The following is a 27,530-nucleotide window of genomic DNA, read 5'->3' as shown; positions in this document are numbered from 1 at the left end:
CCAATAATTCACTCACCTTCGGAAAGAATAGTCACTTAGCTTAGGTGTCAGACAGCAGGAGCCCAGACTAAGTCCATATCTGTAGTAGAGGAGAAACAAGCCCATGATCTGGAATGTGCTGCCCTAAAGGGCAACAGAAGTGGATTGGATTCAAAGACAAATTCCAAGAGGGAATTCGATAAATGTTTTAGGAAAAATTATTAAGCATTGAGGAAGTGTAGGGGACCGAGACTAACCAGAAAAAGGCCTCCCAATGAGCTGGCAACAGCACAATGGACAGAAAGAACTTGCTTAGTCCTTCATGATGTCACAAAAGAGGCTGTGTCATTGTAAAAGGAGAAGAAAGGATGCAGGATTTTGATGATTTCTGAAAAAATGTAGCATTGCTTTACAGCAATGCACACACAGAAAAGGACCATAAAGGCCAGTGGAGTTGCCCCAATTCTTTACTTTTCCCTTAAAGAACAGGAGGAGGAATAAAGCATTTCAGATTCATCTGTAACTATTTACCTTCCTCTGGCTAAATATAGAAACTCTTACAGTTTGTCACAGTACGTTTATTAAACTGTCAAAGATAGCTTTTATTTTTAGTAAGTTGTCTCTCTCTTTGAGTTAACTTGTGGCTTTTGAGCTGGCTGTCATTCTGCTCTGGTTATTTGCTTCAACTCAGACAGTGACAACAAAGTCTTTGACCACTGGCCGCATCACAGCCATGACAGATGTGGGCTCATCACAATCCCCTGTTGGTCTTTATGGATACCCAATAGTAAGGTTAATATTGGTCAATATCTACTCTCCCCTATAAAGATTTTGTTTTGTAGATTGTCCTGGATAAGTTCAGACTGCTTCAAAGCACATTTCAGCTAATGAAGTGGAATCATCTGTAATGCAATCAGAAATGAGCTAGCCAACTTGTAGGGCAAGCAATAGCCCAAGTTCAAAACCTTAGAAATGGCTAAGTTAACAGGCAAAGCAACATTGCTGGTGGGACAAAATAATGAGAGAACATCCCTTCCTTCCTTTGCTACTGCTCTCTGAGAGGTCAGCTGGTAGTCTCGGTGTAACAGTTCATCCAAAATAACTATTTCCAATTGTGTGGCATTCCTGCAATGGACTGAGGAGTAACACAGGTTATGTCCCGAAGTAGGACTTGAAAAAATAACCACTAAATGCTAACCACACTGCCACCACTACCTGGAGAGTTTTAGCGATGTTGCCATAGCAGACCCAAACACTGATCTTTAAACCATGCTGCACTCTACTTCAAATAACCAAACCCTCAGAAAGCTACATATTCTACTGCTCACTTCCATTGCTGAACCAAATTACAATCCCTAAATCCTCTGATTACAAAAAAGGGGATCAGTCACATCTTCAGAGTAAAATAAAACACAAATGATTGCTTTAAAACTATGTGGGTTTATTATCTTGAATAAAATTCATTACAGTGATTTATATCTTTACAGATCAGTAAAATTGACATATTGTAGTACAGATAGAAAATCTATTGACTTTGAGATAACAGCAACACGCCCTGACAAAATTACAAATATAAAATAGTAGTTTGTATACCTGTGTTTGAAGTATATAAAACTGTAGATATTTCTCCAGTGATTTTCCAACAAAGTTGCGATGTGTTTTGGAACAGATACCAGTTCTTCCAAATCCTTACACCTTTATTCATTGACTCATCTGAAAAATAGGACCTCCAAGGGCACAGCCTCACATTTCCACTCCACTGGAGCACAAGGCGGGTTTACAAGATCAGATTCATGGAATGTGCCCTGACCACTCGATTTTGACTCAGCAATGAGATTGCTAATACAGTTGAATTTGTCTAGTACATCACATCAGATAATTAAATAACCAAATAAACTACTGAACAATAATTGCAACCTGATTTCTGAACAGAGTGGTAAAATACACCTTGTGAAATTGTATCCGGCAATCTGGGGGCAGCATCTCTGATGGAGGGGGCATTTCAAAGAAGGGAACCACCTTTATTCTATGACTTTCCAGTGGCCCACTTTCAATTGTAACTTCCCAAGAAATCCACACAGTCACACCACAAGCGCATTGGTAAAGTATGGAGCAAGACGGAGATGGGGGAGATAAAAAGGCAATAGCTACCAGTTCGCCCATTCACACAGATTGCTGAATCTTGTTAATCTTGTGTGGTTGTTAAATGAATTACTACCAATACGACAAAATCTGAAAATTATTCATTGTGAGGTGCAGGATTACCAAGGGGTCCCTTAAGTTATTAGGCACAATGTGCAGAAAACTTCTGTTCATCTGCATCTGTTTACATTACTTCATTTATAAAAAGTGTGCAAGCTTTCACAGAAAAAGCTTCATCTTATTACACACATTTAAAGAATGCATTTCAGAACTTTAGCTAACACATGATACATACAAGACAATTCCAGGCAACAAATTGAACATGATTTCAGGGGAATCTAGCAGTAAAAGACTTGGTAAAATGTTAAGAATCACGATTAAAAGCACATAATGCACCACCACTGGTATTCACTTAAAGGGTGTGAGAGAGCCAAGCAATCAACACAGCATTCTAGCTCCAATGATCAACACTGATTGTACTAGTTTATCTACATATTAAACACTGATGAATCCCCCCCCCCCCCCCCAAAATGTCTGGTCTATTTTCTGGAGGCAAGGATTTAAATTCTGGTCTATTTCATTATATTGCACATCCAATTGCTTCTACTCTCGACCTTTTAATTCATTGTGTTTCAAGATAATCTCTGACTCTATAGACCAAAAACATTTCCAAACATCCCTCAATCCTCATGTAAACCATCCAAGTTGCTTTGAGGCTGTGGTACAGTTTGTTTGGTTTCAGTGTGAGAAAACTCCAATCATGCACAAAGTCCCTTGCCAGGACATTAAGATGAGCTGGGGAAAAAAAAGCGCAGATCTGAGAAAGGTGAGAATAAATCAAAGTGCCAGAAATATTCAGCAATTGTGACAAGAGAAAGAACTTCTTTCCCACAGATGCTGTCTGAATTGCTGAGAATTTCCAGCACTTTGCTTTACCTAACGATATGGTTGTTGGAGGAATGAAAATGGTATACTGACATAAAACTTGCATCAATACATCATCAGCACACCAACTCCTTACCCAAGTTGAAATAAAAAATATTTTGCCAAGGTCTTTGGAGTGGAGCACTCCTCAAAAGAGTACCTTCTGAAATAAAAATTACACAACACTTGAAATTTCATCCCTGGAGAGCAATAAATACTCATGACATGATGAATATAAATAAAGATTTCACTTGGCAAAACAGTTCAGAACCCTGTGTTCACAGATACCTTTTTTGCCATAGTGAATTGTTTTAATAGAAAAGGCTCAGCTAGTAGAGCCATTACCTCATAGTTCAACACCCCAAATTCACTCCTGAGCCTGCACGCTGTCTGTGTGGAGTTTGAATGTTCTCCACGAGACTGCATGGGTTCCACCTCCTCCCAACATCTGAATGACATGCAGGGAGATTGTTTAATTGGTTGCTGCAAATTGCCACAGGTGAAATCTGGAAGGGAGCTGATGGGAACGTGGGGAGAGCAGAAAGTGTAAGATTAGTGTGAATGGGTGCTTTACGGTTTCTGTGCACTGAGGCACTGGAACTGTGAGACGGCAGCTTTAGCAGCTGCATCTCTGCACCCCCCAACTGCTGCACGATTCAATTACAAATGCAAGGAGGACCAACGCATCAGAACCTCACTGGGTGCCGTGCCCAAAGTGAAGACGTTGCACCGAGGTCACTAAAAAGTCAGGAAAAGTCAGCACCAAGGAAGAGAGAAGCAGTGATTGCTACTTGGATTGATGACTTTACACTAGAGCTGGGAAATGTTAGAGAAACAGGAGGGTTGGTGGGGGGGGGGGGGGGAAGAGCGAGCTTAGAACAAAAGCAAAAGCTTGCAATAGGATGGTTATTGAGAGAGGGGATGATTAGCACAAGATGAAAGGAATGGGCTCAACAACAGAACAAGTTAAAAAAAAGTGATTGGCCTAAACAATTTGTGGCTGGGAGAAGCAGGCTCATTACCTGAAATCAAGTAACTCTGAAACACTGAAATGAAAACAAATTGCTGGGAATGCTCAACATCTGAGAGGTTCTACAGCAGATAGAGCTGAGATATTCAGTTGATCACTCTGCTACGTGAATGAGGGTAAATGGGCGATTGATGATTAGCAGTGGGCTGAAGAGCCTTTTCCAGTGCTCTAGGTCTTTAAAACTCTAGTCAGATTTGCTCCAAGTGACTGAAATTGCTTTATGCATGTTATTCATATGCAACTATCCTTCATTCACTGTTTTCCTGGGTAAATGAATCTGCCAGTAGTAGGGAGAGGTTTGGTATTACTCCTATTTAAAGAGGCTGTCTTTCGGGAAAAAAAACACAGAAAATGTTAGAAGCCTTCAGCAGATCAGTCTGCAAAAAAGTGGAAAGAGGAGCAGAGTAAAATCTCAGGTTAAAACAAAGGGTCTTGAAACTGAGGCTTGCTTCCCCTGCTTTAAAAGTCCTGGATCTGAAATACTAACCAGTTCACTTTCCACAGGTGCTGAGTTTCCAGCACTTCCTGTTTTTAAATCCTAGACTTCCAGTATTTGTAATTAATTTTTCATTTGCTTTTTGAATAAAATGACTTTGTTGGCTGTATTATAGACCACTTGCTCAGTCATACAGTATATGCTGGTTCATTCAACTCGCAGGCTGACAATAGGTACCATTAAAATAAATGGAAGAACTAGAGAAATTATTTTGCAGAAAATTATTCTCATCAGACATACAGGTCTTGAAGAGATGGTGGAAATCAAGTTCCACTGGAACATTTAAAGACAACTGTATATACATATAATGGGGAGAAGACTGAAATTTAGGGTGAAAACTGGACAGGTCAGTGCAGAAAACTGATGCGAGATTCTACGGACGCTTGGAAAGAGCATTTCAAATCGTCAGATTACTAAGATGATGGTTTGTTCCCATAATACGGTGTTCGTCCCGTATTACAGTTCTCTTTATAAAAATGGCACTTAACCCAATTTAAGATGCTTGAGGATCGGTACTTTCACATCAGGCTTGGGTGCCAGCTTTACACTGAATGAAAGAATTAATGAGTCACACAGCTTTGGAATACAGTAAACCAGCTAAAAACACTGAGTACATCACCAAATGAATGACATATCTTCAATTTTAAGCCACATTTTGGAATGATATGGAACCCACACACTTCAAAGACTGAGCTCCCCCTCAATACATACAAATTTTCTTCCTCCACCCTGCATAAAAAACTGCATTTCCATTGCACACCCCTGAGAACCCTACAAGGGAGAGCTTTACAACTGATGAAAATTACCTTCTTGTACAGTGGTGTTAATGTAGGCAATGCGAATGCCAATTTGTTCCCAGAAACAGCGGTATAAAGAAAGGCCACGTAAATTTGATCAAGGGATTAAATCTGACCAGAGAGAATTCTCGTACTCTACACTGAAGTAGATCCATTTGATCTTTCACGTGCAACTGATGGCTGATAGAACTTCAGTAGTATGCCTCATCTGACTGACTAGAACCACTCAGCATTGCAATCAAGCATCAGCCCCAGCTATGTACTTAGATCCTTGGAGACATTCACACTAAGTGGCTCTTTGAAAGGTTGTTCTGGATAACGCCAGGTTCATTTCATGCACAACGCCTTGATATTCTTGTTCAAGTTCCCTACTTGCTCACTGACTTTTTCCTGCTCTGGTTAAAACTCACCCAAGGTTTGAAAAAAAAACTTCTAGCCCTTCTCTCCTATTCATAGATCAGCAAGTTTATGCAATAAGAAACTGAGGCATGTGGGACACACTGATCGCAGGCTGATGTCTGGTCTCCACCAGACAGGCAAAGAAGAGATCCAGTTAGCCAAATATCCCTGCCTGGAATCATCCCACAGAAGAATGCCTGAACAGCTGCATCCCACCGCCACCCAACTCCAGATCGGGTCGCGGAACCACTGCAAGGCCCGTTGATGGCTGTAATTCACATCACAAGCCACCAAGCAGTCAAGCTTCTGGTAAGTGACGGCAACCACATGGCCAAGCAAAAAGTAAGAGCAGAGAACTTTAATGGGAGGGAAGGTGGCCAGATCTCACATTCATAGTACTGAACTACACAGACCACAGAGCCCCCAGTTTCATTGTCTGTCTTGACTAAAGACCTGAAATTAGCAAGGACAAATATAGGAACCACCTGAGGTGGTTTTCAACTGGTTCTGAATAAAGAACTCCACAAGGGAATTAAAAGCTGGTTCCTACTGCTGACTACAAGAGACGCATCGCATCAACAGTGCAATGCAGAAACAGTGATTGATATAGTTACGTCAGTAGTTGAATGATTTACAACTATCTGCTCTCTACACATGCATACAAAGGATGACCACTTGGGTGTGATAGAGGGCAAAGGGGCCTTGGCATTAGGAGAAGTGCTTAAATGTAACACGATGGGTGGTAATATCAATTGAAAATCAATTTAATAATATTCTGATGTTATTTTTGTAAAGCACTCTCGGACCAGCTTCTGAAATACTCTCATATAATTACTTCAGCCATGATATTTCTAGCCTATTACTGCAGAACTCTTATTAATAAATTATAAGCCTTTTTGACAGCACAGAATTAGTATCACAAGAGCCCCAGTACATACTTGGAGGAGGATCCAGTCCTAGCCAGTTTAAACCAGCCTGCTTCACCGAACTCAGCTTCCAAGGCTGGGGCCTGCGACTGCTGCATTCGTTCTCCAACAGCAGTCACTAAATGAAGAAACTTACAGGTGCAGAGGTGGCCAGTTCATGCTAGCGCCGAGTCAAGAGTGGGTCAGTCATCTGGCTCCTGCTTGAGGTTTTCAGGGGGGAGCAGCATGCTGCTGGGATCCAGTGATGCTGGAAGCTCAATGGTTTCTTCTTTCACTTGCACTGCGATGACTAGGAGAGAACAGAACATTTTTTCAATTGGGCTGCAGTTGTTCAGCCTACTGGCCTGTTGAAAGTGTTAACCACCAGCAGCAGGGGCATCACGGCTCACCTACACAAGCTCATTGTTCCCAGTGTGGAGACAAGCTTCACAAGAGAGCTGCTCAGGACTCATCAGCACAGCAAAGTGCTGCTGTGACACTAGGATTTGGAACAGCTGCTAAATGACTAGCAAGTTATGTCATTGAAAGAGCTGCTCGTCAGACTGATTTCCTTGCAAAGGTTGACATCATTTTATTTATAAAAGGTTTGATTCTTGTATTCAATCCCTCTGTGGCTTCAGTGGAGGATCTCAGCAGGTCAGGCAGCAACAATGGAGAGGAAATGGACAGTTGATGCTTCAGGTCGAGACCCAAATGAAGGATCTCGAGCCGAAATGCCAACTGTTCATTTCCCTCCACAGATGCTGCCTGTCCCGCAGAGTTCCGCTGGCATCTTGTTTGTTGCCGAAGGTTCCAGCTCTGCACTCTCCTGGCTTCACTTAGTTACATGTTTATTTATTTTTATTTTAAATTGAGATACAGTGTAGAATAGGCCCTTCCAGCCCTTCGAGCTGTGCTGCCCAGCAGTCCCCCAAGTTAATTTGAGCCCAATCACAGGACAATTTACAGTGACCAAATAACCCATCAACCTGGACATCTTTGGATTGTGGGAGGAAACCGGAGCACCCGAAGGTCACACGGAGAATGTACGCATTCTTACAGGGAGCGGCGGGGATTGAACCCGGGTCGCTGGTACTATAAAGCATTTTGCTAACCACTACACTACCATGTTGCCCCAATATCGAGGAACAGATATGCAGGCAGCTTCGGGAAAAACGTAACCCCTTTCAGCACTTCAAGCCTCAGAGTTCCACACACCTCCAAAAATGGCACCTTGGAAAACTTTGTTTCTCTCACTTTGCGATTGGCACTGGACATCTAACCAACAAACCCCAACCACCAAAGTTCTGTCCCTAATGTTCTTCAGCTCTCTTGAGATGCTTTAAAAAAAAAGTCCCTGACCAAGCATTTATTCGCAGCCCTAAGATCTCCACTTAGATTTGCTGCCCAGTGATACTCCTGTACAGCAGCTGGGGTGGATTTTGCCTTTTGAAGATACTACGATTGTGTAGTAATTCCCTTTCTCTGTACTACATGGAGCAGGGAGCAACTTACTCCATTTGTGTTATGCCTTGGAGACGGTGCAGGAGAGGCTTACCGGGATGCTCCCCGTGTTAGAGAAAAGGAGGTTAGACAAACCTGGGTTGTTTTCTCTGCAGTAAATGGAAGTTGACAGAAGACCTGATAGAACTTGTAAGATTGAGAGGATGGAGTAGACAGGGTTTATTCAGGGTCAAAATGTCTATTGCCAGAGGGCGTGAATTTAAGGAGGGGTCAAGTTCAAAGGAGATGCATGAGGCAAGTATCTCACCCTCAGCATGCCACCTTCGCTGACCAGAGGAGCACTTTCAGTCATAGACTAAAACAACTGCGCTGCTCTAAAGAGCACTATGAGATCATTCTTACCCTTGGCCATTAGGCTCTATAATGAGTCACCCTAAAGCTGGGGAAGTGATGACCCCCTCCCGTTAGACTGTTTAAGATAACTTATTTATATTTATTCTTCTTACTTATCTAATGCTGTATATCTGTGAACTTGTAATGCTACTGTACTTTCCTTTGGGGTCAATAAAGTATCTATCTTTCTAAGACACACACTCACACACACACTCACACACTCACACTCTTAATATTAGACCCAAACCACTCAGAATGATACCAGGAAGCACAAGCTCACACAAGAGGAAATAGAAATATGAGACTCTTCCTCTGCCAAAACAAAAAGCCATTCAGTTTTGCTTCAGTGCACAATTTAAAAATTATGATTAACTGAACCTAGCTTTTTATTTTTCAGATCTATTTATAGTCAACAGATTTAACTTATTGCATACTTTTAAGTGGCATTGAGACGTGGGCAATGAGTTGCTGCCTTGAACCTAGGCAGCCTTTCAGGTGCTCCTGTGGTGTGGAGGAGTTCCAGGATTTACACTCAGTGGTGACGAAGGAACAGATATATTTGCAGGTCAAGATGCTGTGCATCTAGGAGTGGAAGTAGGTGGTGGTTCTGGTGTCATGCGTCAAGTGCCCTGTCTGTCCTTCTTAATGGTAGAGATGGGTGGGGGGGGGGGGGGGGGTGGAGGTTGGAACTGTTATCAGGACAGCTTGGCAAGAAACTGCAATGTACTTTGCATATGGTATATACAGCAGGCATTGTGTGCTAGTGGTGAATGATAACAAGAGTTAAGACAATTGGGTAATCCGACAGGATGTTGTGTTTTACATGAACAATAGTAGAGCCTCGAGGCTGAATAGCCTGCTCCTGTGCGTCATTTTCTTACATGTCCACATATCCCCAAATCCTTTATCTTTATTCATATAGTCTTCTTCACTAAAGAGAATTTTTTATCTCACTCGTGGATCCTGCATCTGAGACTCTGCATGAAGAACTGTTCTCTCTGGATGTTGTAGCTTTTAATCAGTGCCGCCCACATTTTTGATCTTCACTGCAAATAATCTGCTGCTGTCTAACCTGCATTATCCTTGCATCCATTTATAAAGTTCTTTTCTATCAAAATTCAAAGTAAATTATCAAAGTACATATACAACCCTGACAGTAATTTTCTTGCGGGCATACTCAATAAATCCATAATAGAATAACTATAACAGAATCAGTGAAGGATCACACCAACTTGAGAATTCAACTAGTGTGCAAAAGATGATGAACCATGCAAATACAAAAATAAATAATAAATAAGCAATAAATATTGAGAACATGAGACGAAGAGTCCTTGAAAGTGAGACAAAAAATAATGCTCTGAGCCTTTCTTTATGCTTGTGATTCCACACAACATACTAAAGTGAACAAAATCCGTTACTTGTGATATTGACAATATCACCATAAGAACAATTCACACAAAAAAAACCTGATAAACGTTTGGCCCTTCACTAATAATGTGGGATGAGAGTGAAATAGAGTTCTAGAATGCACCTAGCTTTTCTGTTAATATTAGTAAATAGCAGGAATGATGTCTTTAAGACTTTAAACTCACTTTTCTGTTTCTTTCTGATCTATGCAATGACCCTATTGTCCAGAACTAGGGAGACTGTATTTCAGTGATGGCGGGTAGGGTACTGATGAGATCTCATCTGGTCCACTGTGTACAGCACTGGTGTGTTTAAAGACACATAGTCATGCATGGCAAACTGTTCAGAGAAGGCTTACTAGACCTGCAATGAATGGTTCATTTTTTAAGATTAGATAGTCTAGGCTTGTATCCTCTGCAGCTGGAAGAGTGAGAGGGAGGTTTGATTGAAACATACAGGATCCTGAAGGGCTTACACAAGGTAAGTGCAGAGAGAATGTTTGGCTTGTAACTGAGAGCCACTGCTTAAAAATAAGAGGTCACCAGGAGGATGAAACAAGTGAGTCTTTGGAATTCCCTTCCACAAAGAGCAATGGAAGCACATGCTTCAAGATTTTAAGGTAGGTGCAGATAGATTCTTGAGAAGTGGTGAGAAGTACCCTTGCAGACAGGAATATGGAATTGTAGTTACCATCAAATCAATTAATCTTACTAATTGAGGGAGCTTGCTTGAGAGATATGTGCCTACTTCTGCTCCTCATATCCTCCAAATAATTATATAAAATGACCTTTAACAGGGATTTGTTACAGTATTACAGAAAGTCTTCTCAAACAAGTACCATTTGACATTTGAGCCATTTAACGTGGCCACAATGAAAAAGCTCCCTGTAGTATTTTCCCTTTTGGATGCTGACTAACCTGTTGGGTGCTTCCAGCTGTTTTAACTATCAGAAGACTTGATTTTTCTTACTTTTATCATCAGCTGGCTCTTCCTTTGCTTTCATTTTGGATAATGCTCCTGCTTTGCCCTTCATTCTACGGTTCATCAGCAGCACCTTCTTCCCTGAAAAGATTAAATGGGCTAGTTAAAGGTATATCCACTTCCCAATGCCACCCCCCACCATTTTATAAGTGCATCTTACACCATGGCAAAGGTGTTTTACTTTATACAATCCAGTTAACCCACCTTTCCAGTGTAAACCCCACACTTCACATTCACCAGACGGCAATTTCTCAAATTCTCCGCTCCATCTGGAGTTCAAGGAGCTCATCTTTGCAATCCCATTAGTAAATACATTGCCATTTTACTGAAAAGCAGTTTTCTGTCGAAAAGTATCTGTGAACCACTTTGAAACTGGAGATCACTTCTGTCCCAGTGACATGCTATCACTGTCTCTATACACAGAGAAGATTACATCAAGATACATACATGGAATTAGTACAATCGTTCTTCTAATCAATCAATTGATATTGAAATTCAACAATTTCAAGCATTTTGTTTTCTTTGAATTCATCAAAATTGTTCATGTTCTGATGAAGCTCATCTATCTGTGAGGTCACAACATGAATAGTTCATTATTAAGACTGTCTGACTGCAGTGATGCTTCTGAAATCTCTGACCCACATTTCCATTCTTTAGTGACTTCCGCCACTAATCTTTCAACTGCTCATCATCACAGCAATTCTGGCTGCGTTCTAGTCGAGATTTCCTCTTTGTCCTGTCATCCCTCTCCCAATCTCTCTGCAACTTAACTTACTTCTAAATCTCCTTCCCGCTCTTTGATGTGAAACATTTATTTCTCCTTGCACAGATGTTGCCTGGCAGGCTGAGAATATCTAGTGCATGAGTCACAAAAAAAAAACATGTCCAGCAATAACTGAGGTGGACAAAGGCACTTTAGCCTCTACATACTGGATCCTTTACATTCTTATAGGAAGACGACAGTCAGGTGTTGGAAAAGAGAGAGAGATACCGCTTCTACCTCTTCCAACGATTCTGAGTGAGGCACAGAGAGATCTGTATTTACTGACAATTACCTTTATTGTTCAAACTAACAAGTACGTGAATTCATACACTAAATACCTTGTGCGCACACCTGCTAAGTATCCCTGACTCTCCTGGATAGTCAAAGAGTAGCAACGGTATTACCCGGGCAGAGGAATTTATGCTCGCCAGGCGTTCCTTGTTCCTCGTGATCCTGATTCACTCTCCACGTGCTTCACGCAGGGTTCTTCTCGCTTGTATCTGCAATGGTTATTCTTCAAAGTTACCGCCACCAGCACCCACAAAGCATCCACTTTTATATCCATTTCTTATCAATTCAAATGTCGCATTCCCATGTCATTGGCCGCAGGTCATGTGTCTGGCCTTTAACACCTGGTCATTGGCTCTGGTTCAAGCCTGCATCCATCTATTGTCCTCTCCCCATCAAGGGACAGTTGCTGACTCATGGCTCTTTGTTCTCAGTCAGCAATGAGCTCGAATCACCTCAGGCATTCACAATCCTGCATGTTATAGCCAACCAAAGAACACCTCACAAGTAACTCCTTATTTGGAAATGACCTCCAGTCCAGCAGATTACCTGAAGAGTCTTTGTGTCTTCTTTAAAACACTAATCAAGCCCAGCATGTCAAGCTCACAAAATGAAGAATAGGGGCTGCCATCTTCACAAAATGGCAGCCTCCATCCCCCAAGCACACGGCAAGAACAAAGACTGCTTCTATTGTCCTTGATTCATTTCAATTCACTGATTTGAAGATTGTCATTCTTTCTGGCCAACACAGTGCAGATCAATGACATCTCTTCCTCACTGACCATCACACCACAGGCACACCTCAAGGATGTGTGCACAGCCTACTGCTCTACTTTCTCTAGTCATGATGGTGTGGCTAATCATTGCTCAAACACCACTTAGAAGTTCACCAATGACACCACTGTTGACGGTAGAATCTCTGTTGTCAGTGAGGAGGCTTGCAGGAACGAGATAGATTGCCTGGTCAAGTGTTGTCACAACAATCTCACGTCAATGATCACGGAACTGATAGTAGACTTCAGAAAGGGGAAGAGTGAACAGCTTCATGTTCCTGGACCGAAAAATCTCAGGATCTATACTGGGCCCAACATATTGATGAAGTCTGCATGCCAACAGCTCTACTTTATTAGGAGTTTGAGGTGATTTGGTTATGTCAACAAAGGCTCTCACAGAATTTCTATAGATGTACAGTGAAGAGATGTACGGTTGCATCACAGCTGGTATGAAACCTCCAATGCACAAGACCGCAGGAGGCTACAGAGAGATCCAGACTCAGGCAGATGCTTCACGGGAATGCGGGCTTGCCTGCTGCAGCCACCCAGGGAAGAAAGGCACTGGAGGCATCCAGCCTCCTGATGAAGGGTCTCGGCCCGAAACGTTGACAGCGCTTCTCCCTATTGATGCTGCCTGGCCTGCTGTGTTCTACCAGCATTTTGTGTGTGTTGTTGTTTGAATTTCCAGTATCTGCAGATTTCTTCGTGTCAGCCCTTCCAGAGTTCATTCGGTGGAAAACAAACTGGATTGTGCGCATGCATTTGTTCATCTGCAGACTGCTGAGGGCTTGTTGTTGCCGACAACACCATTGCACCACCAATTTACAAGACATGACACTCAGGGACTTCGACTATATTACTTTTGTCTACCTGGATATTCACTGCTGTCCTGTATATGCTATATGTGCCGTGTGCTGTGTACGACTGTTGGTACTGTGTTTTACACCTTGGCTCTGGAAGAACACTGTTTCGTTTGGCTGTATTCATGGGGATTCATGTATGGTTGACAACTGAAATGGAATTTGAACCCTCCCCACTACTAAGTACATCTTCAGCAAGCAAGGGAGTATCTGCAGAGGGGAGTAAAGAGTCGACAATTTGACTGCTTGCTTGATGAGTCCTGATGAAGAGTCTCAGCCCGAAAGGTCAACTGCTTACTCCCCGACCCGGATGCTGCCTGCATCACTCAAGTTCCCCAGCATTTTGTGCATGCTGCTCATGATTTCCAGCTTCTGCAGAATCTCTTGTGCTTATGATTTACCCCTCTACAAGATGTACCATTTTGCAGTTCTCCAGTATAGTCTTCAGAAACAACGGTAGGACTGGAAACTTAATCCATGGTCAGGGGTACCAAAAAAAAAGCAGTAAATGAAATAAGCTCAAGAGGGTCAAAGGTGCAATGTTAGGATATCATCCTATTGATAATGAACTTAAGTTACTTTTTCTTTTATGGATAATTACAAGCTATTCTCATAAAATGCTCAGAAAATATTTTGCCTTTTTGTACAAGGTGTAGGTGAGTTTACAATAACACACTACGCCAACATTGTCTCCACAAAAAAATTTGTAAATTTCAATACTTTCAAATGCATTTTGAAACTTTTAATGGCTTTTTTAAAAAACTTATTTCCTACCCTAATCACAAACATTATTTCTGGCTCAGTAAAAGTCGTTGAGGCTCCGCTTTTTGAACTTCTTGATTTAAATGACTGAGAGAAATCTTTAACCTGATTGGCTGCTCAGCTAGCTTGATGACCTCACCCTTCCTAGACACAGGAAACCAATCCGACAGCACTCGATGTTGAGAAAGGAAAAGCAACCGAGAACATTACACCACAAAAATCAGCAGCAAATGACATCAGTTAGCAGCTAATTAAAGAACCCAGACTATTGTAAAAGATCTTGCATTACACATTCCAATTACAAGTATTATTTGAAAATACACAAGCTAATAATTAAGAGTATTATTCTCCCATATTTGTTAAAGAGTCAGTATTTGGACAGCTCAGGAAGTAATTAAAATGGGAAATGAATAACAGGAATGAAAACGCTAAAGGATTTTGCTCAAAACGGTAAGTAAAGGGGGTAACCATTTTAATAGGGGATTTGATTAGATGTAAATGAAACAAACCTAAGCAATCTAAATTCAAAGTAAATTTAATATCAAAGTCCATATACGTCACCAAATGTGACCCTGGAAGGTGGGGGTACTTGATGATGGATGCTACTTTCATGCTCCCTGTAGATGTGCTCAGTGGTGGGAAGGGCTTCACTCATAATGGACTGGGCTGCATCCACTTTACATAGGCTTTCTCATTCAAGGACATTGATGTTTCCATGACGGGCCTTGAAGCAATCAGTCAATATATTCTCCACAGCATATCTACGGAAGTTTGTCTAAGTTTCAGATGACACGCTGAATCTTTGCAAACTTCTTAAAAAAAAAAGTAGAGGTGCTGCTGAACCTTCTTCATAATGGCACTTATGTGCTGGACCCATAACATCAGCTGAAATGATCAACACTGAGGAATTTAAAGTTGCTGACCCTCTCCATGTCAGGTCTCCCAGTGAGCTCTGGCTCATGGACCTCTGGTTTCCTCCTTCTGAAGTCAGTAATCAGCTCCTTGGTCTCGCTGACGTCGAGTGAGAAGTTGTGGTTGTGGCACCACTCAGCCAGATTTTCAATCTTCCCCCCACATGCTGATTCATCATCACCTCGGATTCGGCCAACGGCAGTGGTAGTGTCAGCAACCTTAAATATAGCATTGGATCTGTGCTTAGCCTCACAGTCACAAGTATATAGTGGAGCAGGGGGTTAAGCACACAGCCTAGTGGCACACCTGTGCTGATGGAGATTGTGGAGGAGATAATGTCAATCTAAACTGACTGGGGTCTGCAAGTGAGGAAATTGAGGATCTTATTGCACAAGGAGGTACGGAGGCCAAGGTCTTGAAGCTTATTGATTAGTGTTGAGGGGGTTGACAGTATTGAATACCAAGCTGTTGTCAATGCAGAGCATCCTGATATATGCATCTTCACTGTCCAGATGTTCCATTTTTGAGTGAAGAGTCAATGAAAGGCATCCGCTGTTGGCCTGTTGTGATAGTAGGCAAATTGGAGTCGCTTCTGAGACAGAGGTCAATACGTTTGATCACCAACCTGCCAGAGCACTTCATCACTGTGGATCTAAGTGCTAATAGACGATAGACATTGAGGAAGATTTCCACTTCCTTGGGCACCAGTTATAACTGAAACTTGCTTGATGCGAGTGGGTGCCTAAGACTGCCAAAGTGAGAGATTAAAGATATTGGTGAACACTCCAGCCAGTTGATCAGCACAGGTCCTAAGTACCTGGGAAGGTACTTAGGGTCAGACGCACCCTCCTGAAGGATGCTCTCACGTCGGCCTCAGAGACTGAAATCGCAGCATCATCAGGGACCGTGGGAGTTTGTGGAAGTTCCTAGCACCGAGAGTTGGATGCTTAATGGTTCATCATGTGAACAATTTAGCATTTGTAAATGATATAAGATACAGGAAATGGAAGCCATTACATCACCATTGGTTGGGAATAGAGATTCATATTTCTGGGCAACTCTGACTCAAACAAGCTCAGAACTTTGCTCTCATTTTGAAAGAGGTTCAGTGACAGGACTTACTTCTTCTCTTGTAAGTCTTCTTCTTTGTCTTGTTGGTTTCTTTCCACTTAGTCACCGGTTGTTCAGGAGCTACGTACAAAGCGAGGGAAAGAAATCTTAAATACAGGTCAAAGAAAAAGCTGGAGTTACACGACATATCTACCTGGGGCACAGGTTGATATCCCCAATTTCTCCGTTGGCTGACGGCAACCAGTTACAAAGTAACATTAACAGAATCAGGCCATTCAGCCCATCAACTCTGCTCCACCATTCAATCATTTCAATCATGACTGATTTATTTTCCCTCAACCCATTCTCCGACCTTCTCATAACCTTTGATGCCCTTACTAATCAAGTATCTTCCAACCTCGGCTTTAAATATACCCATTGACTTGGCATCTACTGCTGTCTGTGGCAATGAATTCCATAGATTTATCACCCTCTGGCTAAAAAAACTGTTCTAAATTATCTACCTTGAATAGATTCACAGTTAACGGACATTTTTGCTTACACTAAAAGAAAATGTTGGTGATAGTCAGATTAGGCAGCAACTGCGAACAGAGAAAGAGTTAACAATTTAGGCTGTTGACTCTTGATCAGAGGCCTAACTTCGTTTCCCTATGAACGATGCCTGTACTGTTTGTGAAACCCCAACATTTTGTGCTTTTATTTCAGAGTATTCAGAGATGATAAGTCTGATATGGACTAGTCAGCATGGCTTTGGCTGTGTGGATTTAGAAATGGCTTGCTCACAGAAGGCAGTGGACGGCAGTAGATGGAGTGTACCCTGCCTGCAGGTTTCTGCATTATCTGATTTATCACAGAACAGTACAGCACAGTACAGGAACTTCAGCCCATAATGTTGTGCGGATCTTTTAACCTACTCCAAGATCAATCTAACCTTTTTCTCCAACATAGCCCTCCATTTTTCTTTCATCTATGTGCCCATCTAAGAGCCTCATTAATGTCCCGAATGTATCTACCTCTACCACTACTCCCAGCAGTGCATTCCATGAACTTACCACTTGTGTTAAAAAAGAGCGACCTCTGACGTCCCCTGAATACTTTCCTCCAATCGCCTGAAAGTAGGTTCTCTTGCATTAGCCATTGCCACCCTGGAAGAAAGGCACTGGCTATCTACTCCGCCTTTTATCATCTTATGCACCTCTATCAAATCACCTCTCATCCTTCTTCACTCCAAAGAAAAAATTCCTAGCTTGCTCAACCTGTCCTTATACACACTCTCAAGTCCAGACAGCATTCTAGTAAACCTCCTCTGCAATCTTTCTAAATCTTCCACATTCATCTTATGAGGCAACCAGAATGGCACATAATATTCCAAGTATTCCAAGATGTTCCAGGACATCCCCTCTTATTACTTTCATCAGGAGGGAGAGGACAGGAGCCTGAAGGCGCACACTCAATGTTTCAAGAACAGCACCTTCCCATCAACCATCAGATACACGAAAGATCCATGAATTCATGAACACTACTGCATTATTTTTCTTTAACACTATTTTACTTAAACATAATATAAATTTGAGGACTTGCACTGTAACAACATTCATGATATAGGTTTCTGGAGTGTGGTCTTACTGGAGTTTTATACTGCTACAACATTACCTCACCGTTCTTGTACCCCTGACTAACAAAGGCCAACATACCAATGTCTTCATAACTACCCTAACAACTTACTTGGCAACCTTTAGGGATCTACGGACATGGACCCCAAGATCTCTCTGTTCTTCCACACTGCTCAGAACCTGCAATGAACCTGTACTGTCTTCAAGTTTGACCTTCCAAAAAGTGTATCACTTCACACTTTTCTGGATTGAACTCTATCTGCTGCTTCTCAGCCCAGCTCTGCAAACTGCCAATGCTGCATTGTAACCTACAACAACCTTCCACACCATCCATACCACCACCAACTTTTGGTGTCATCTGCAAACTTACAAACCCACCATTCTACTTCCATGTCTAGGTCATTGATAAAAATCACAAAGTGTCCCAGAGTATATCCCTGTCAAACACAACTAGTTGCAAACCTCCAGTCAGAATACATCCCTTCTACTACCATCCTCTGGCTTCTGTGAGCAAACCGAAGCCATGCCTGTCACAAAGCCAGGCTGACCACCCCTAATCAGACTATGCATCTCCAAATGCCCAGTTTGCCCAGCACTGATATAAGACTACTGGTTTATAATTCCCAGGATTACTTTAATTACTGTACTTGAACAAAGGAATAACATTTGCCATCCTCCAAGCTTCTAATTTTTACTCCTGTTGCCAATGAGGACAGACAGATAATCAAAGACATAGCAATATCTTTCCTTGCTTCTCGCGGTAACCTGGAGTATATCCCATCCTGCCCCAGACAAGAACCTATCCTACTGTTTTTCAGAAGCTCCAACACAGCCTTGATTGATTAATCTTAATTTTGACATGTTCCAGCACATTAGCCTGTTCTCTGCTGACCTCACATTCAACAAGGTCCCTCTCACTGGTGAACACTGAGGCAAAGTATTCATTAATGACATCCCCTATCTCTTCCAATAGCAGGTATGTTTCCTCTTTTACCTCTACTTGCCAAAGCCTTCTCACGTCCCCTTCTAGCTCTAACACCATTCTTAAGCTATTTGGTTACCTTATAACTCTCAAAAGCTTATCCAATCTGCTTCCTAAACCTTAGCAACACATACAAACTGCTGGAGGAACTCAGCAGGTCAGGCCTCATCTAAGGTAAGGAATTAACTGTAACATTTTGGGTTGAGACCCTTCATTAGAAATATACACAGCTCAGGACACTAATCGCACCATGCTCAACCTTTTGATCCCTGACTTTGTCTGAGGTCTTAACAACATCCATCTCCGCAACCTCTCCACTAACTTTTCTAGCACTCTGGTTTCCATTCTGCTGCAACTCTAGTTTAAACCTTACTGTGTAGCACTAGCAAACCTTCCCACTAGGATATTAGTCCTCCAGTTCAGGTGCAAATCATCTCCTGTTTATCCTAAATCTTAAGTATGCTTCCTACGTCCTCTTGATTAAATGTTTCACCTCTCTTGTTAAATTAACATTTCCCTGCCTCAAACTTATCCAGAACCCTATGCAAGTGCTCCTTAAACAACCTCCACATTTTCCCAAGAACATCTGCTTCCAATTTATAGACCCAAGTTCCTGCCTAATAGCATCATAACACGCCATCCCCCAGTTAAATACCTTCCCATACCATCTACTCTTATCCTTGTGCAAGGCTATGCTAAAGGTTTAAGGATGCTATGCTCATCCACTGAGAAAGCTGCCACCTGATCAGGCTCACTGCCTAGTACTAGGTCCAGTATGGCCTCTCCTCCAGTTGGCTTCTTCATATATAGTGTCAGGAAACATTCCTGGACACATTTAACAAATTCTGCCCCATCTAAATCTCGTACATTAAGGAGGAGCCAATCAATATTAGAGATGTCAATACTGATCAATATTATCAAAAGAGACATTGAATTAGGCCACTTTGCATATCTGTATTTTGGTCGATGTTTCCAGTTATTTCCATTCATTTGTTTAGTTTATCCTTAAATCAGTCAATGAAAACAATTACACCTTCATATCTCCAGCTCTTCCCTACTCTGTCTGACAGAAACAATCTGAACTTGGAAGCTGTAGAGAAGGTATAGAGCAGCTTTACAGGATTCTGCCTGTAGTAGAGGACATGTGTTATGAAAATAGTTTGAGATGTTAGGGCTTTTCTCTTTGGAATGAAGGAGTCGTATAAGATGACAAGAGGCATAGATCATTTGGATGGCCAGGGGCAGTGGTGGAGGCAGATTCATTAGGGGCATTTAAGAGTTGAGGGGTTCTCAACCTGTGGTCCACAGACACTTTGCTTAATGGTGTTGGTCTATGGCATAAAAAAAAGGTTGGGAATCCCTGTCTTAGATAGACACATGATGACAGAAAATTGGAGGGAAGGGTTAGATTGATTGTAGGAATTCTGCTTATTGGCTTTGGATGTCATGACATTTTAAGAGCTCATCCATATCTTCTGTAAATACAACAAGGGATTCTGCCTTTGATTCAGGACGCTAGTTCTTGTTGGATAATCTTGCTCCTCCCCCCCCCCCCCCCAACCTTCAACTCTACTCCTAACAACAATCTACAAATCTATGTCTCTCATGCTCTCCAAGTGAAATAATTTTACAAATCTTACTTAAAGCTCCTCTTCTACTCCTCTGTTCCAAAGTAAATATGCTCAGCATAGCTGATCTTTTCCCTTAACTACAGTTCTCCAGTTTTGGAACATGCTTTACACCCTCTCCTGTACTATTACATTCCTCCATTGGACTAAAACAGCACAGAAACAGGTCCTGTGGCCACCCAGTCCACTTACCCCTCGTCCCATGTTATTCCTCCCCTAACTCCCATCAATCCTCCACCCTGCCCCCTAGATTGGACCACTCGCACACCAGAGGCAATTTCACAGTGGCCAATGAACCTTTCAACACATGGACCTCTGGAGGAAACCCACAAAGTTCCAGGGGAAATACACACAGAGAGCACCCAAGGTCAGGATTAAATCCAAGTAACTGGGGCTGTGAGCAAACAGGTATACTAGCTGTGCTAATTTGTGATGACCAGTACATCCACCTTCCTGTGGCATAGTCTGTACTTTACCCTGATGGTTTCTTAGCCACCGGGCTTGCTACCTCGAGAGTTCTGTTGACATGAGCTGCAGGATTTCTCTGCTCCCCCTTGCAGAGCAGCTTTGCTACATTTCACTTCAGAGGTTTGCCATCACACTCCCTTTTTGAACGGAGACCATTTTCATGATTGCACCCCCATCACCTCCCCTATTGAACATGCTCCAGAAGCTTTCTGCCTTGCTGTAACTTAAGATGCTACCGGATTTCCAAAACCCTGAACTCTGATTTGAACAACTGGAGATACACCTGGCACAGTTGCACAGTTATGCAGGACACATGAAACCAACCTCTTCCCCCCCCCCCACCCCCCACGGGGTTCTCATTAGGCAGTGGAATTACTGCAGATAAGACTCAGCTGTCCAACATTTTGCTTGAAAAAACATTCAGATTAATTACTTTGAATACTTACAGATTTATGGCTGCTCCCTAGTTTAAATATATCCTGTATTGGCTGGCGTTCTCTCCCCAGCAAGACTATTTAGTCCTACACTAAACCTCCCATATTTACCCTGGCTGGCAAGAGGCACCATTAAAATGGCATCTCTACACTGGGTGTCTACGCTGGTTACAGTCAGATCTGCATTCAATGAAGAGCTATATCAGTATCCTGCAAGACTAAAGCTTCATCAAAAGAATATTATTAACCTGAAGCCATTCTCTTTAGCTTTTAGCTAAACTGCACACTAACACCCATTCCATTTCCAGGATGAGCAGAATGATACTTGCAGGCACTTGTCAGAAGTGACTGCTAGATGATTTCTCTCCTAAAGAAGTCCACTGATTCAGAAAGGCCAACAGTTGGCTTATATGGTTCAAATCTCACTCTTCAAAAACTTAAACTTACACAAACTTTACAAAAGTTTTCATAAATAAAGTAGAGATTCAAGAGGTAATTTGTTTTTTAGATCTTAAGGGGGTTGAATCATGCTTGCATACATGGTTCATTTCAGATACAAGAGAAACGTAGCAACAGAGGCCAAAACTTCAAGGATTCTAAAAGGGAGATCTGGATTAGATGTCCAGAGGTGACTTTCCTCCATGAGAACAGGGAACTGTGGAACAAATTCCCTGCCTGTACAATGGAAGTAAATTCACTGAATACATTGAGGTGGGAGAAGAGGGCAGGACATATTCCATCAAAATTTGTACAATCACTTGGGATAAACTGGATACGTAGCCTTTCAAATCTGTCACTTTTATACAGATACCAAGCTGGACTGGTAGACATCAGAGGGAAAGAAGAAAAGCCTCATCGCATGCTATAGATTTTTCAAGACAGTCGTAAAGTCTAAAACTCTCAGCAAAACTATTTCAAAGAACATGATGAAGGCTTTGTTAAGCTCAGTTACCCACAAGTGATCAAAAGGGGCTAAGTAACTCAAGTGGCCAGAATCAAAGCAGTGGAACATCTTGGACTGTAGGAGGCAGAACTGAAGAATGGTTCGCAGACATGAAGATAACCAACAGCTGAGAAGGGAATGGATTTTTAATACACAAGACAGGTTGGGAGCAGTTGCAGGTTAGCAGGGCCCGTAGGGAAAAATAAGTTTGTAAGCAGGAGTCTGTTTAGGGCAGTTAGCCTCCAGTATATGATGACCATAAAACCTTAAGTCATAGAAGCAGAATTAGGCTATTCTGTTCATCGAGTTTGCTCCGCCATTCTACATGGCTGATTTATTATTCCCCTCAACCCCATTCTCCTGCCTTCTCCCTGCAAACCTTTGACATCCTCACTAATCAAGAACCTATCAACTTCTGCTTTAGATATACCCAATGACTTGGGAAGATCCCACAGCCGTCCGCACCAGTGGATTCCACAGATACACCACCCTCCAGCTAAAGAAATTCTTTTAGCCAATGACAATACACACCAGCCTCAGTGAAGGAAGGGCTGGAGGAAGCAATGAAGCATTTGAGGATTAGAACAGCGAGTTTAATCACAGCACAACGCCAAAAAGAGAAATAATTGTCAGGTTAAATCTGTACTGATGGCTGGGATGAATTCAATGGAGAGCAGAATTTTATGTGAGAGTTGATAATGAACACACAAATTGGACATCACTGGCTGACTCCACATCCTTAAATAATGAGATGGTCTCACAGGAGGAAGCACAGGGAATGACATGAGACACGTTTATGTAGCGCTCTTTATGAACAATGACTTCTAAAGGCAATTTATAGGCATAGCTGCACATAAAACATGGATTGATATATTCATGGAAGCAATGCAACATCTCTTTTGCAACAATACCGAGATATCAAGTTTGGTATGGGGGGGGGGGGGGGCACTGCACAGGACTGAAAGAAGCTGCAGAGGGCTGTAAATTTAGTCGGCTCCATCTTGGGTACTAGCCTACAAAGTACACAGGGCATCTTCAAGGAAAGGTGTCTCAGAAAGGCAGTGTCCATTATTAAGGACCCCCAGCACCCAGGCGTGCCCTTTTCTCATTGTTACCATCAGGTAGGAGGTACAGAAGCCCAAAGGCACACACTCAGCGATTCAGGAACAGCTTCTTCCCCTCTGCCATCCAATTCCTAAATGGACATTGATCCTGTGAACAGTACCTCACTTTTTAAATATAGATTATTTCTGTTTTTGCATAATTTTTAATCTATTCAATATGCATATACTGTAATTGGTTTATTTATGTATTTCTTCTTCTATAATATGTATTTCATTGAACTGCTGCTGCTAAGTTAACAAATTTCATGACACATGCCGATGATAATAAACCTGATTCTGATAAGTTTGTGATTGATTTAAGATTAATTTTTTTCCCTTGGACATTGGTGAGAACTACTGCCTTCCATTATCTAACCCTGCTCTTTTACAAATCACTACTATGGTGTTTTTTTTTTAAAAAATCACATTATAAGATATTCAGGGTCTCAATTTAACACTTCTCCAAGACGAGAGACCATATAACACTCTTCCACTTCTGCAGTGGAATGTCAAGCTATTTCCGCACTCAAATCTCCAATGTGAGGTTTGAACGCCCAAACAAGTATACCACTAAGTCACAACCAGAAATGATCAGAGACCCTGCCTGAGGGTGAACCACATGCAACTCAATAACTTAAAAGAGTTATGGAAGGGCCCCTGAAGGCTGAAACATAGAAAACCTACAGCACAATACAGGCCCTTTGGCCCACAAAGTTGTGCCGAACATGTCCCTACCTTAGAAATTACTAGGCTTACCTAAAGCCCTCTATTTCTCTAAGCTCCATGTACCAATCTAAAAGTCTCTTAAAAGACCCTATCGTATCCGCCTTCACCACTGTTGCCGGCAGCCCATTCCACGCATTCACCACTCTCTGAGTAAAAAACTTACCCCTGATGTCTCTGTACCTACTCCCCAGCACTTTAAACCTGTGTCCTCTTGTGGCAACCATTTCAGTCCTGGGAAAAAGCCTCTGACTATCTACCGATCTATGCCTCTCATCATCTTATACACCTCTATTAGGTCACCACTCATCCTCCATCGCTCCAAGGAGAAAAGGCCGAGTTCACGCAACCTATTCTCATAAGGCATGCTCCCCAATCCAGGCAACATCCTTGTAAATCTCCTCTGCACCCTTTCTATGGCTTCCACATCCTCCTGTAGTAAGGCGGCCAGAACTGAGCAGAGTACTCCAAATGGGATCTGAACAGGGTCCTATATAGCTGCAACATTACCTCTCGGCTCCTAAATTCAACTCCACGATTGACAAGGCCAATTCACTGTACGCCTTCTTAACCACAGAGTCAACCTGCGCAGCTGCTTTGAGTGTCCTATGGACTTGGATCCCAAGATGCCTCTGATCCTCCACACTGCCAGGAGTCTCACCATTAATACTATATTCTGCCATCATATTTGACCTACCAAAATGAACCACTTCACACTTATCTGGGTTGAACTCCATCTGCCGCTTCTCACCCCAGTTTTGCATCTTATCAATATCCCGCTGTAACCTCTGACAGCCCTCCATACTATCCACAACACCTCCAACCTTTGTGTCATCAGCAAACTTACTAACCCATCCCTCCACTTCCTCATCTAGGTCATTTATAAAAATCACAAAGAGTAAGACCACTTAATTTACTGATGTATTATGGGAGTAACAAAATAATACTTATAAGACACAAGACATAAAACATAGGAGCAGAATTAGGCCATTCAGCCCATTGATTCTGTTCCAACATTCAAAATTGGCAAACTATTGTCCCTCTTAACCCATTCTCTTGCCTTCTCCCTGTAATCCTTTTTGCCCTTACTTACCAAGAACCTATGAACGTCTGCTTTAAATATACTGAATGTCTTGGTATCCACAGGCTTCTGACTAAATAATCTCTGTTCTAAAGGTATGTCCTTATATTTTGAGACTGTGCCCTCTGGTCCTAGACTCCCCCTCCATAGGAAACATCTTCTCCATGTCCACTCTTTCTAGGTCAGGCCCAGAACCATCAATGCTCTTTATAATCTAACCAAATCATTCCTGAGATCTCGTGACCCTCAACCCTCGCCAATGTGAGAACCAAATATATTCCTCCTTTCTCTAGTACAAAATGACATTTAAAAAAAAAATCTTACCTGGTGCTACAGGTGCTTGGAGCTGGTAACCAGTCAGTTCACACCAGCCTACTGGATACACATCAGGTGATTCGCAGTCTACCCACTGATCATACTCGTCATCCCACCCATCGAAATGGATCCTCAACAAGCGGTTCACCACTCGCGTGATGGTGGCCACACAGATTAAGCGAGGCTCCATCAGATCAACAGCCTCCAGTTTCATTCCAGGTTCAAAACCATGATACGGAATGTCCTGACAAACAATGGGGATAATTAGGATTACATCACAGACTTCTAATTCTTTAAATCATTACAGCATTAATGATTGTTGCTCCCTTTGGCACTGTAAGTCTGCAAGTTAGACATTCCATGTGCTAGAAACCAAATTTCCATGGTATTAAATCCAAATTTCCTTGCAGCTCTCAATAATCTTAATTATCTAGCTTACAAAAGCAAACACCCCAGTGAAATCCCTCTCTCCCCCTTGTTAGCGAGAGAGGGGGCCTGTTGAGATGCCGAGGTTTTGAGATGAACAGTGGCTTTAGATGGAAGATAGATCATGGTCTTTGGGGGCTTGATATTGCTTGCATAGTGGATGGTGGGGGCAGGGGTGGGGTTCTGATAATGAACAAGTGGGGTGGAGGGTGAGAGGTGAGGGAGGAGGGCTTTGGGGTTCTTATGTTTTTCTGCCATTCATTCTTTGCACGTTTTCCCCTCTCTTATGGATATCTGGAAAGAGTAAGGATTACTGTATACATTCTCTGACATTAAACTGAACTTTGAACCATTGAGGCAGAGCCAAGTGATGGCATAACCAAAAGATCAGACCTAAAGCTTTGCAGTCCTACCACATCCAGTCGTCAGCAGTGGAGGACAGCCAGTGGAAGGTCTTGGCTCCAAGTACATCCCAACCCCAGAATGTGTGTGCAAAAGAGGCTGATTCACTCAAACACATTCAACCCGAATGACTGAAAAGATGATTCTTATCTGCTCTACCGTGATTTCCTCCATCACAGAAGCCAGTCTTTAGCAACTTTAATTCACTCTATAAGGTATCAAAAATACTGGATCCAGCAACCTATAGTACAAAACAGCTATGCTCCACAACTAGCTGTGCTGTAGGCCAAACACAGCTACCTGACAATGTGCAAAGTCAAAAGAGATTGAAGATTAGCTTTATTTGCCACATGTATATCAAAACATTGGGAGGTGGAGTGGAGATCTGTCTCCAGCAAAGGAGGTGTAAGGTGCTCCTTCTCTCTGCTAGCCTGAAGATCAGCCTTGGGCAAGGTGTAGCACCTGCTTAGCAACCTGACGGGGTCACGTGAAGCCAAGGGAGCAGGTGGTGGATGGACGTATGAGCAGCTAGCGCACATCACAAGTCCTGGTTTTGCGACCATTGACTCTAAGCAGACAATCCCTGAAAAGTATTGATATTGGCTGGGGCCACCCATCTTGTAAAGACACTTCCCAGAAGAAGGCAATGGCAAACCACTTCTGTGGGAAAATTTGCCAGAAACAATCATGGTGAAAGGCCATAATCACCCACGTCATACAACACGGCACGTAAGTATGATGATGATGATGAGAAACATATTGTGAAAGGACTACAGACCTGCACAGGACTACATCAAGTGCACAAAACAGTGCAGGGCAGTACAATAATCAATAAACAAGACAATAGGCTCAGTAGTAGAATAATAAATGATGCAGATGTCAATCTCGACTCTGAGTATTGAGGAGTCTGATGGCTTGGGAGAAGAAACTGTTGCACAGTCTGGTCGTGAGAGCCCGAATGCTTTGGTACCTTTTGCCAGATGGCAGGAGGGAGAAGAGTTTGTGTGAGGGGTGCGTGGGGTCCTTCACAATACTGTTAGCTTTGCAGGTGCAGCGTGTGGTATAA

At 42.3% G+C, this 27,530-nt stretch overlaps 1 protein-coding gene across 5 annotated transcripts in view; it reads right to left on the bottom strand.

The window, feature by feature from the left end:
* Positions 1–27,530, bottom strand: part of l3mbtl2 (L3MBTL histone methyl-lysine binding protein 2) — a 149,259-nt gene that overhangs the window by 63,143 nt on the left and 58,586 nt on the right. For 4 of the 5 annotated variants that reach the window (XR_012096907.1, XR_012096905.1, XR_012096906.1 and 1 more), the window contains exons 14-17: positions 25,646–25,880; positions 16,398–16,466; positions 10,906–10,998; positions 6,706–6,982 (exon numbers count right to left, since the gene is read on the bottom strand). Coding sequence is in view for 1 of the 5 variants with exons in the window: in XM_073034054.1 (XP_072890155.1) it covers positions 6,876–6,982; positions 10,906–10,998; positions 16,398–16,466; positions 25,646–25,880 (504 nt within the window). In the remaining 4 variants the exon portion in view is untranslated. Of the gene's footprint in view, positions 1–1,403; positions 6,983–10,905; positions 10,999–16,397; positions 16,467–25,645; positions 25,881–27,530 lie in introns of those variants that run through there. The other variant, XM_073034054.1, reaches the window with a different exon arrangement.

Source organism: Hemitrygon akajei, chromosome 31, assembly GCF_048418815.1.
Source record: "Hemitrygon akajei chromosome 31, sHemAka1.3, whole genome shotgun sequence".
Taxonomy (NCBI): Eukaryota; Metazoa; Chordata; class Chondrichthyes; order Myliobatiformes; family Dasyatidae; genus Hemitrygon; species Hemitrygon akajei.
Note: the sequence above shows the minus strand (reverse complement) of the source record. Positions and strands in the feature narration are given on the sequence as shown.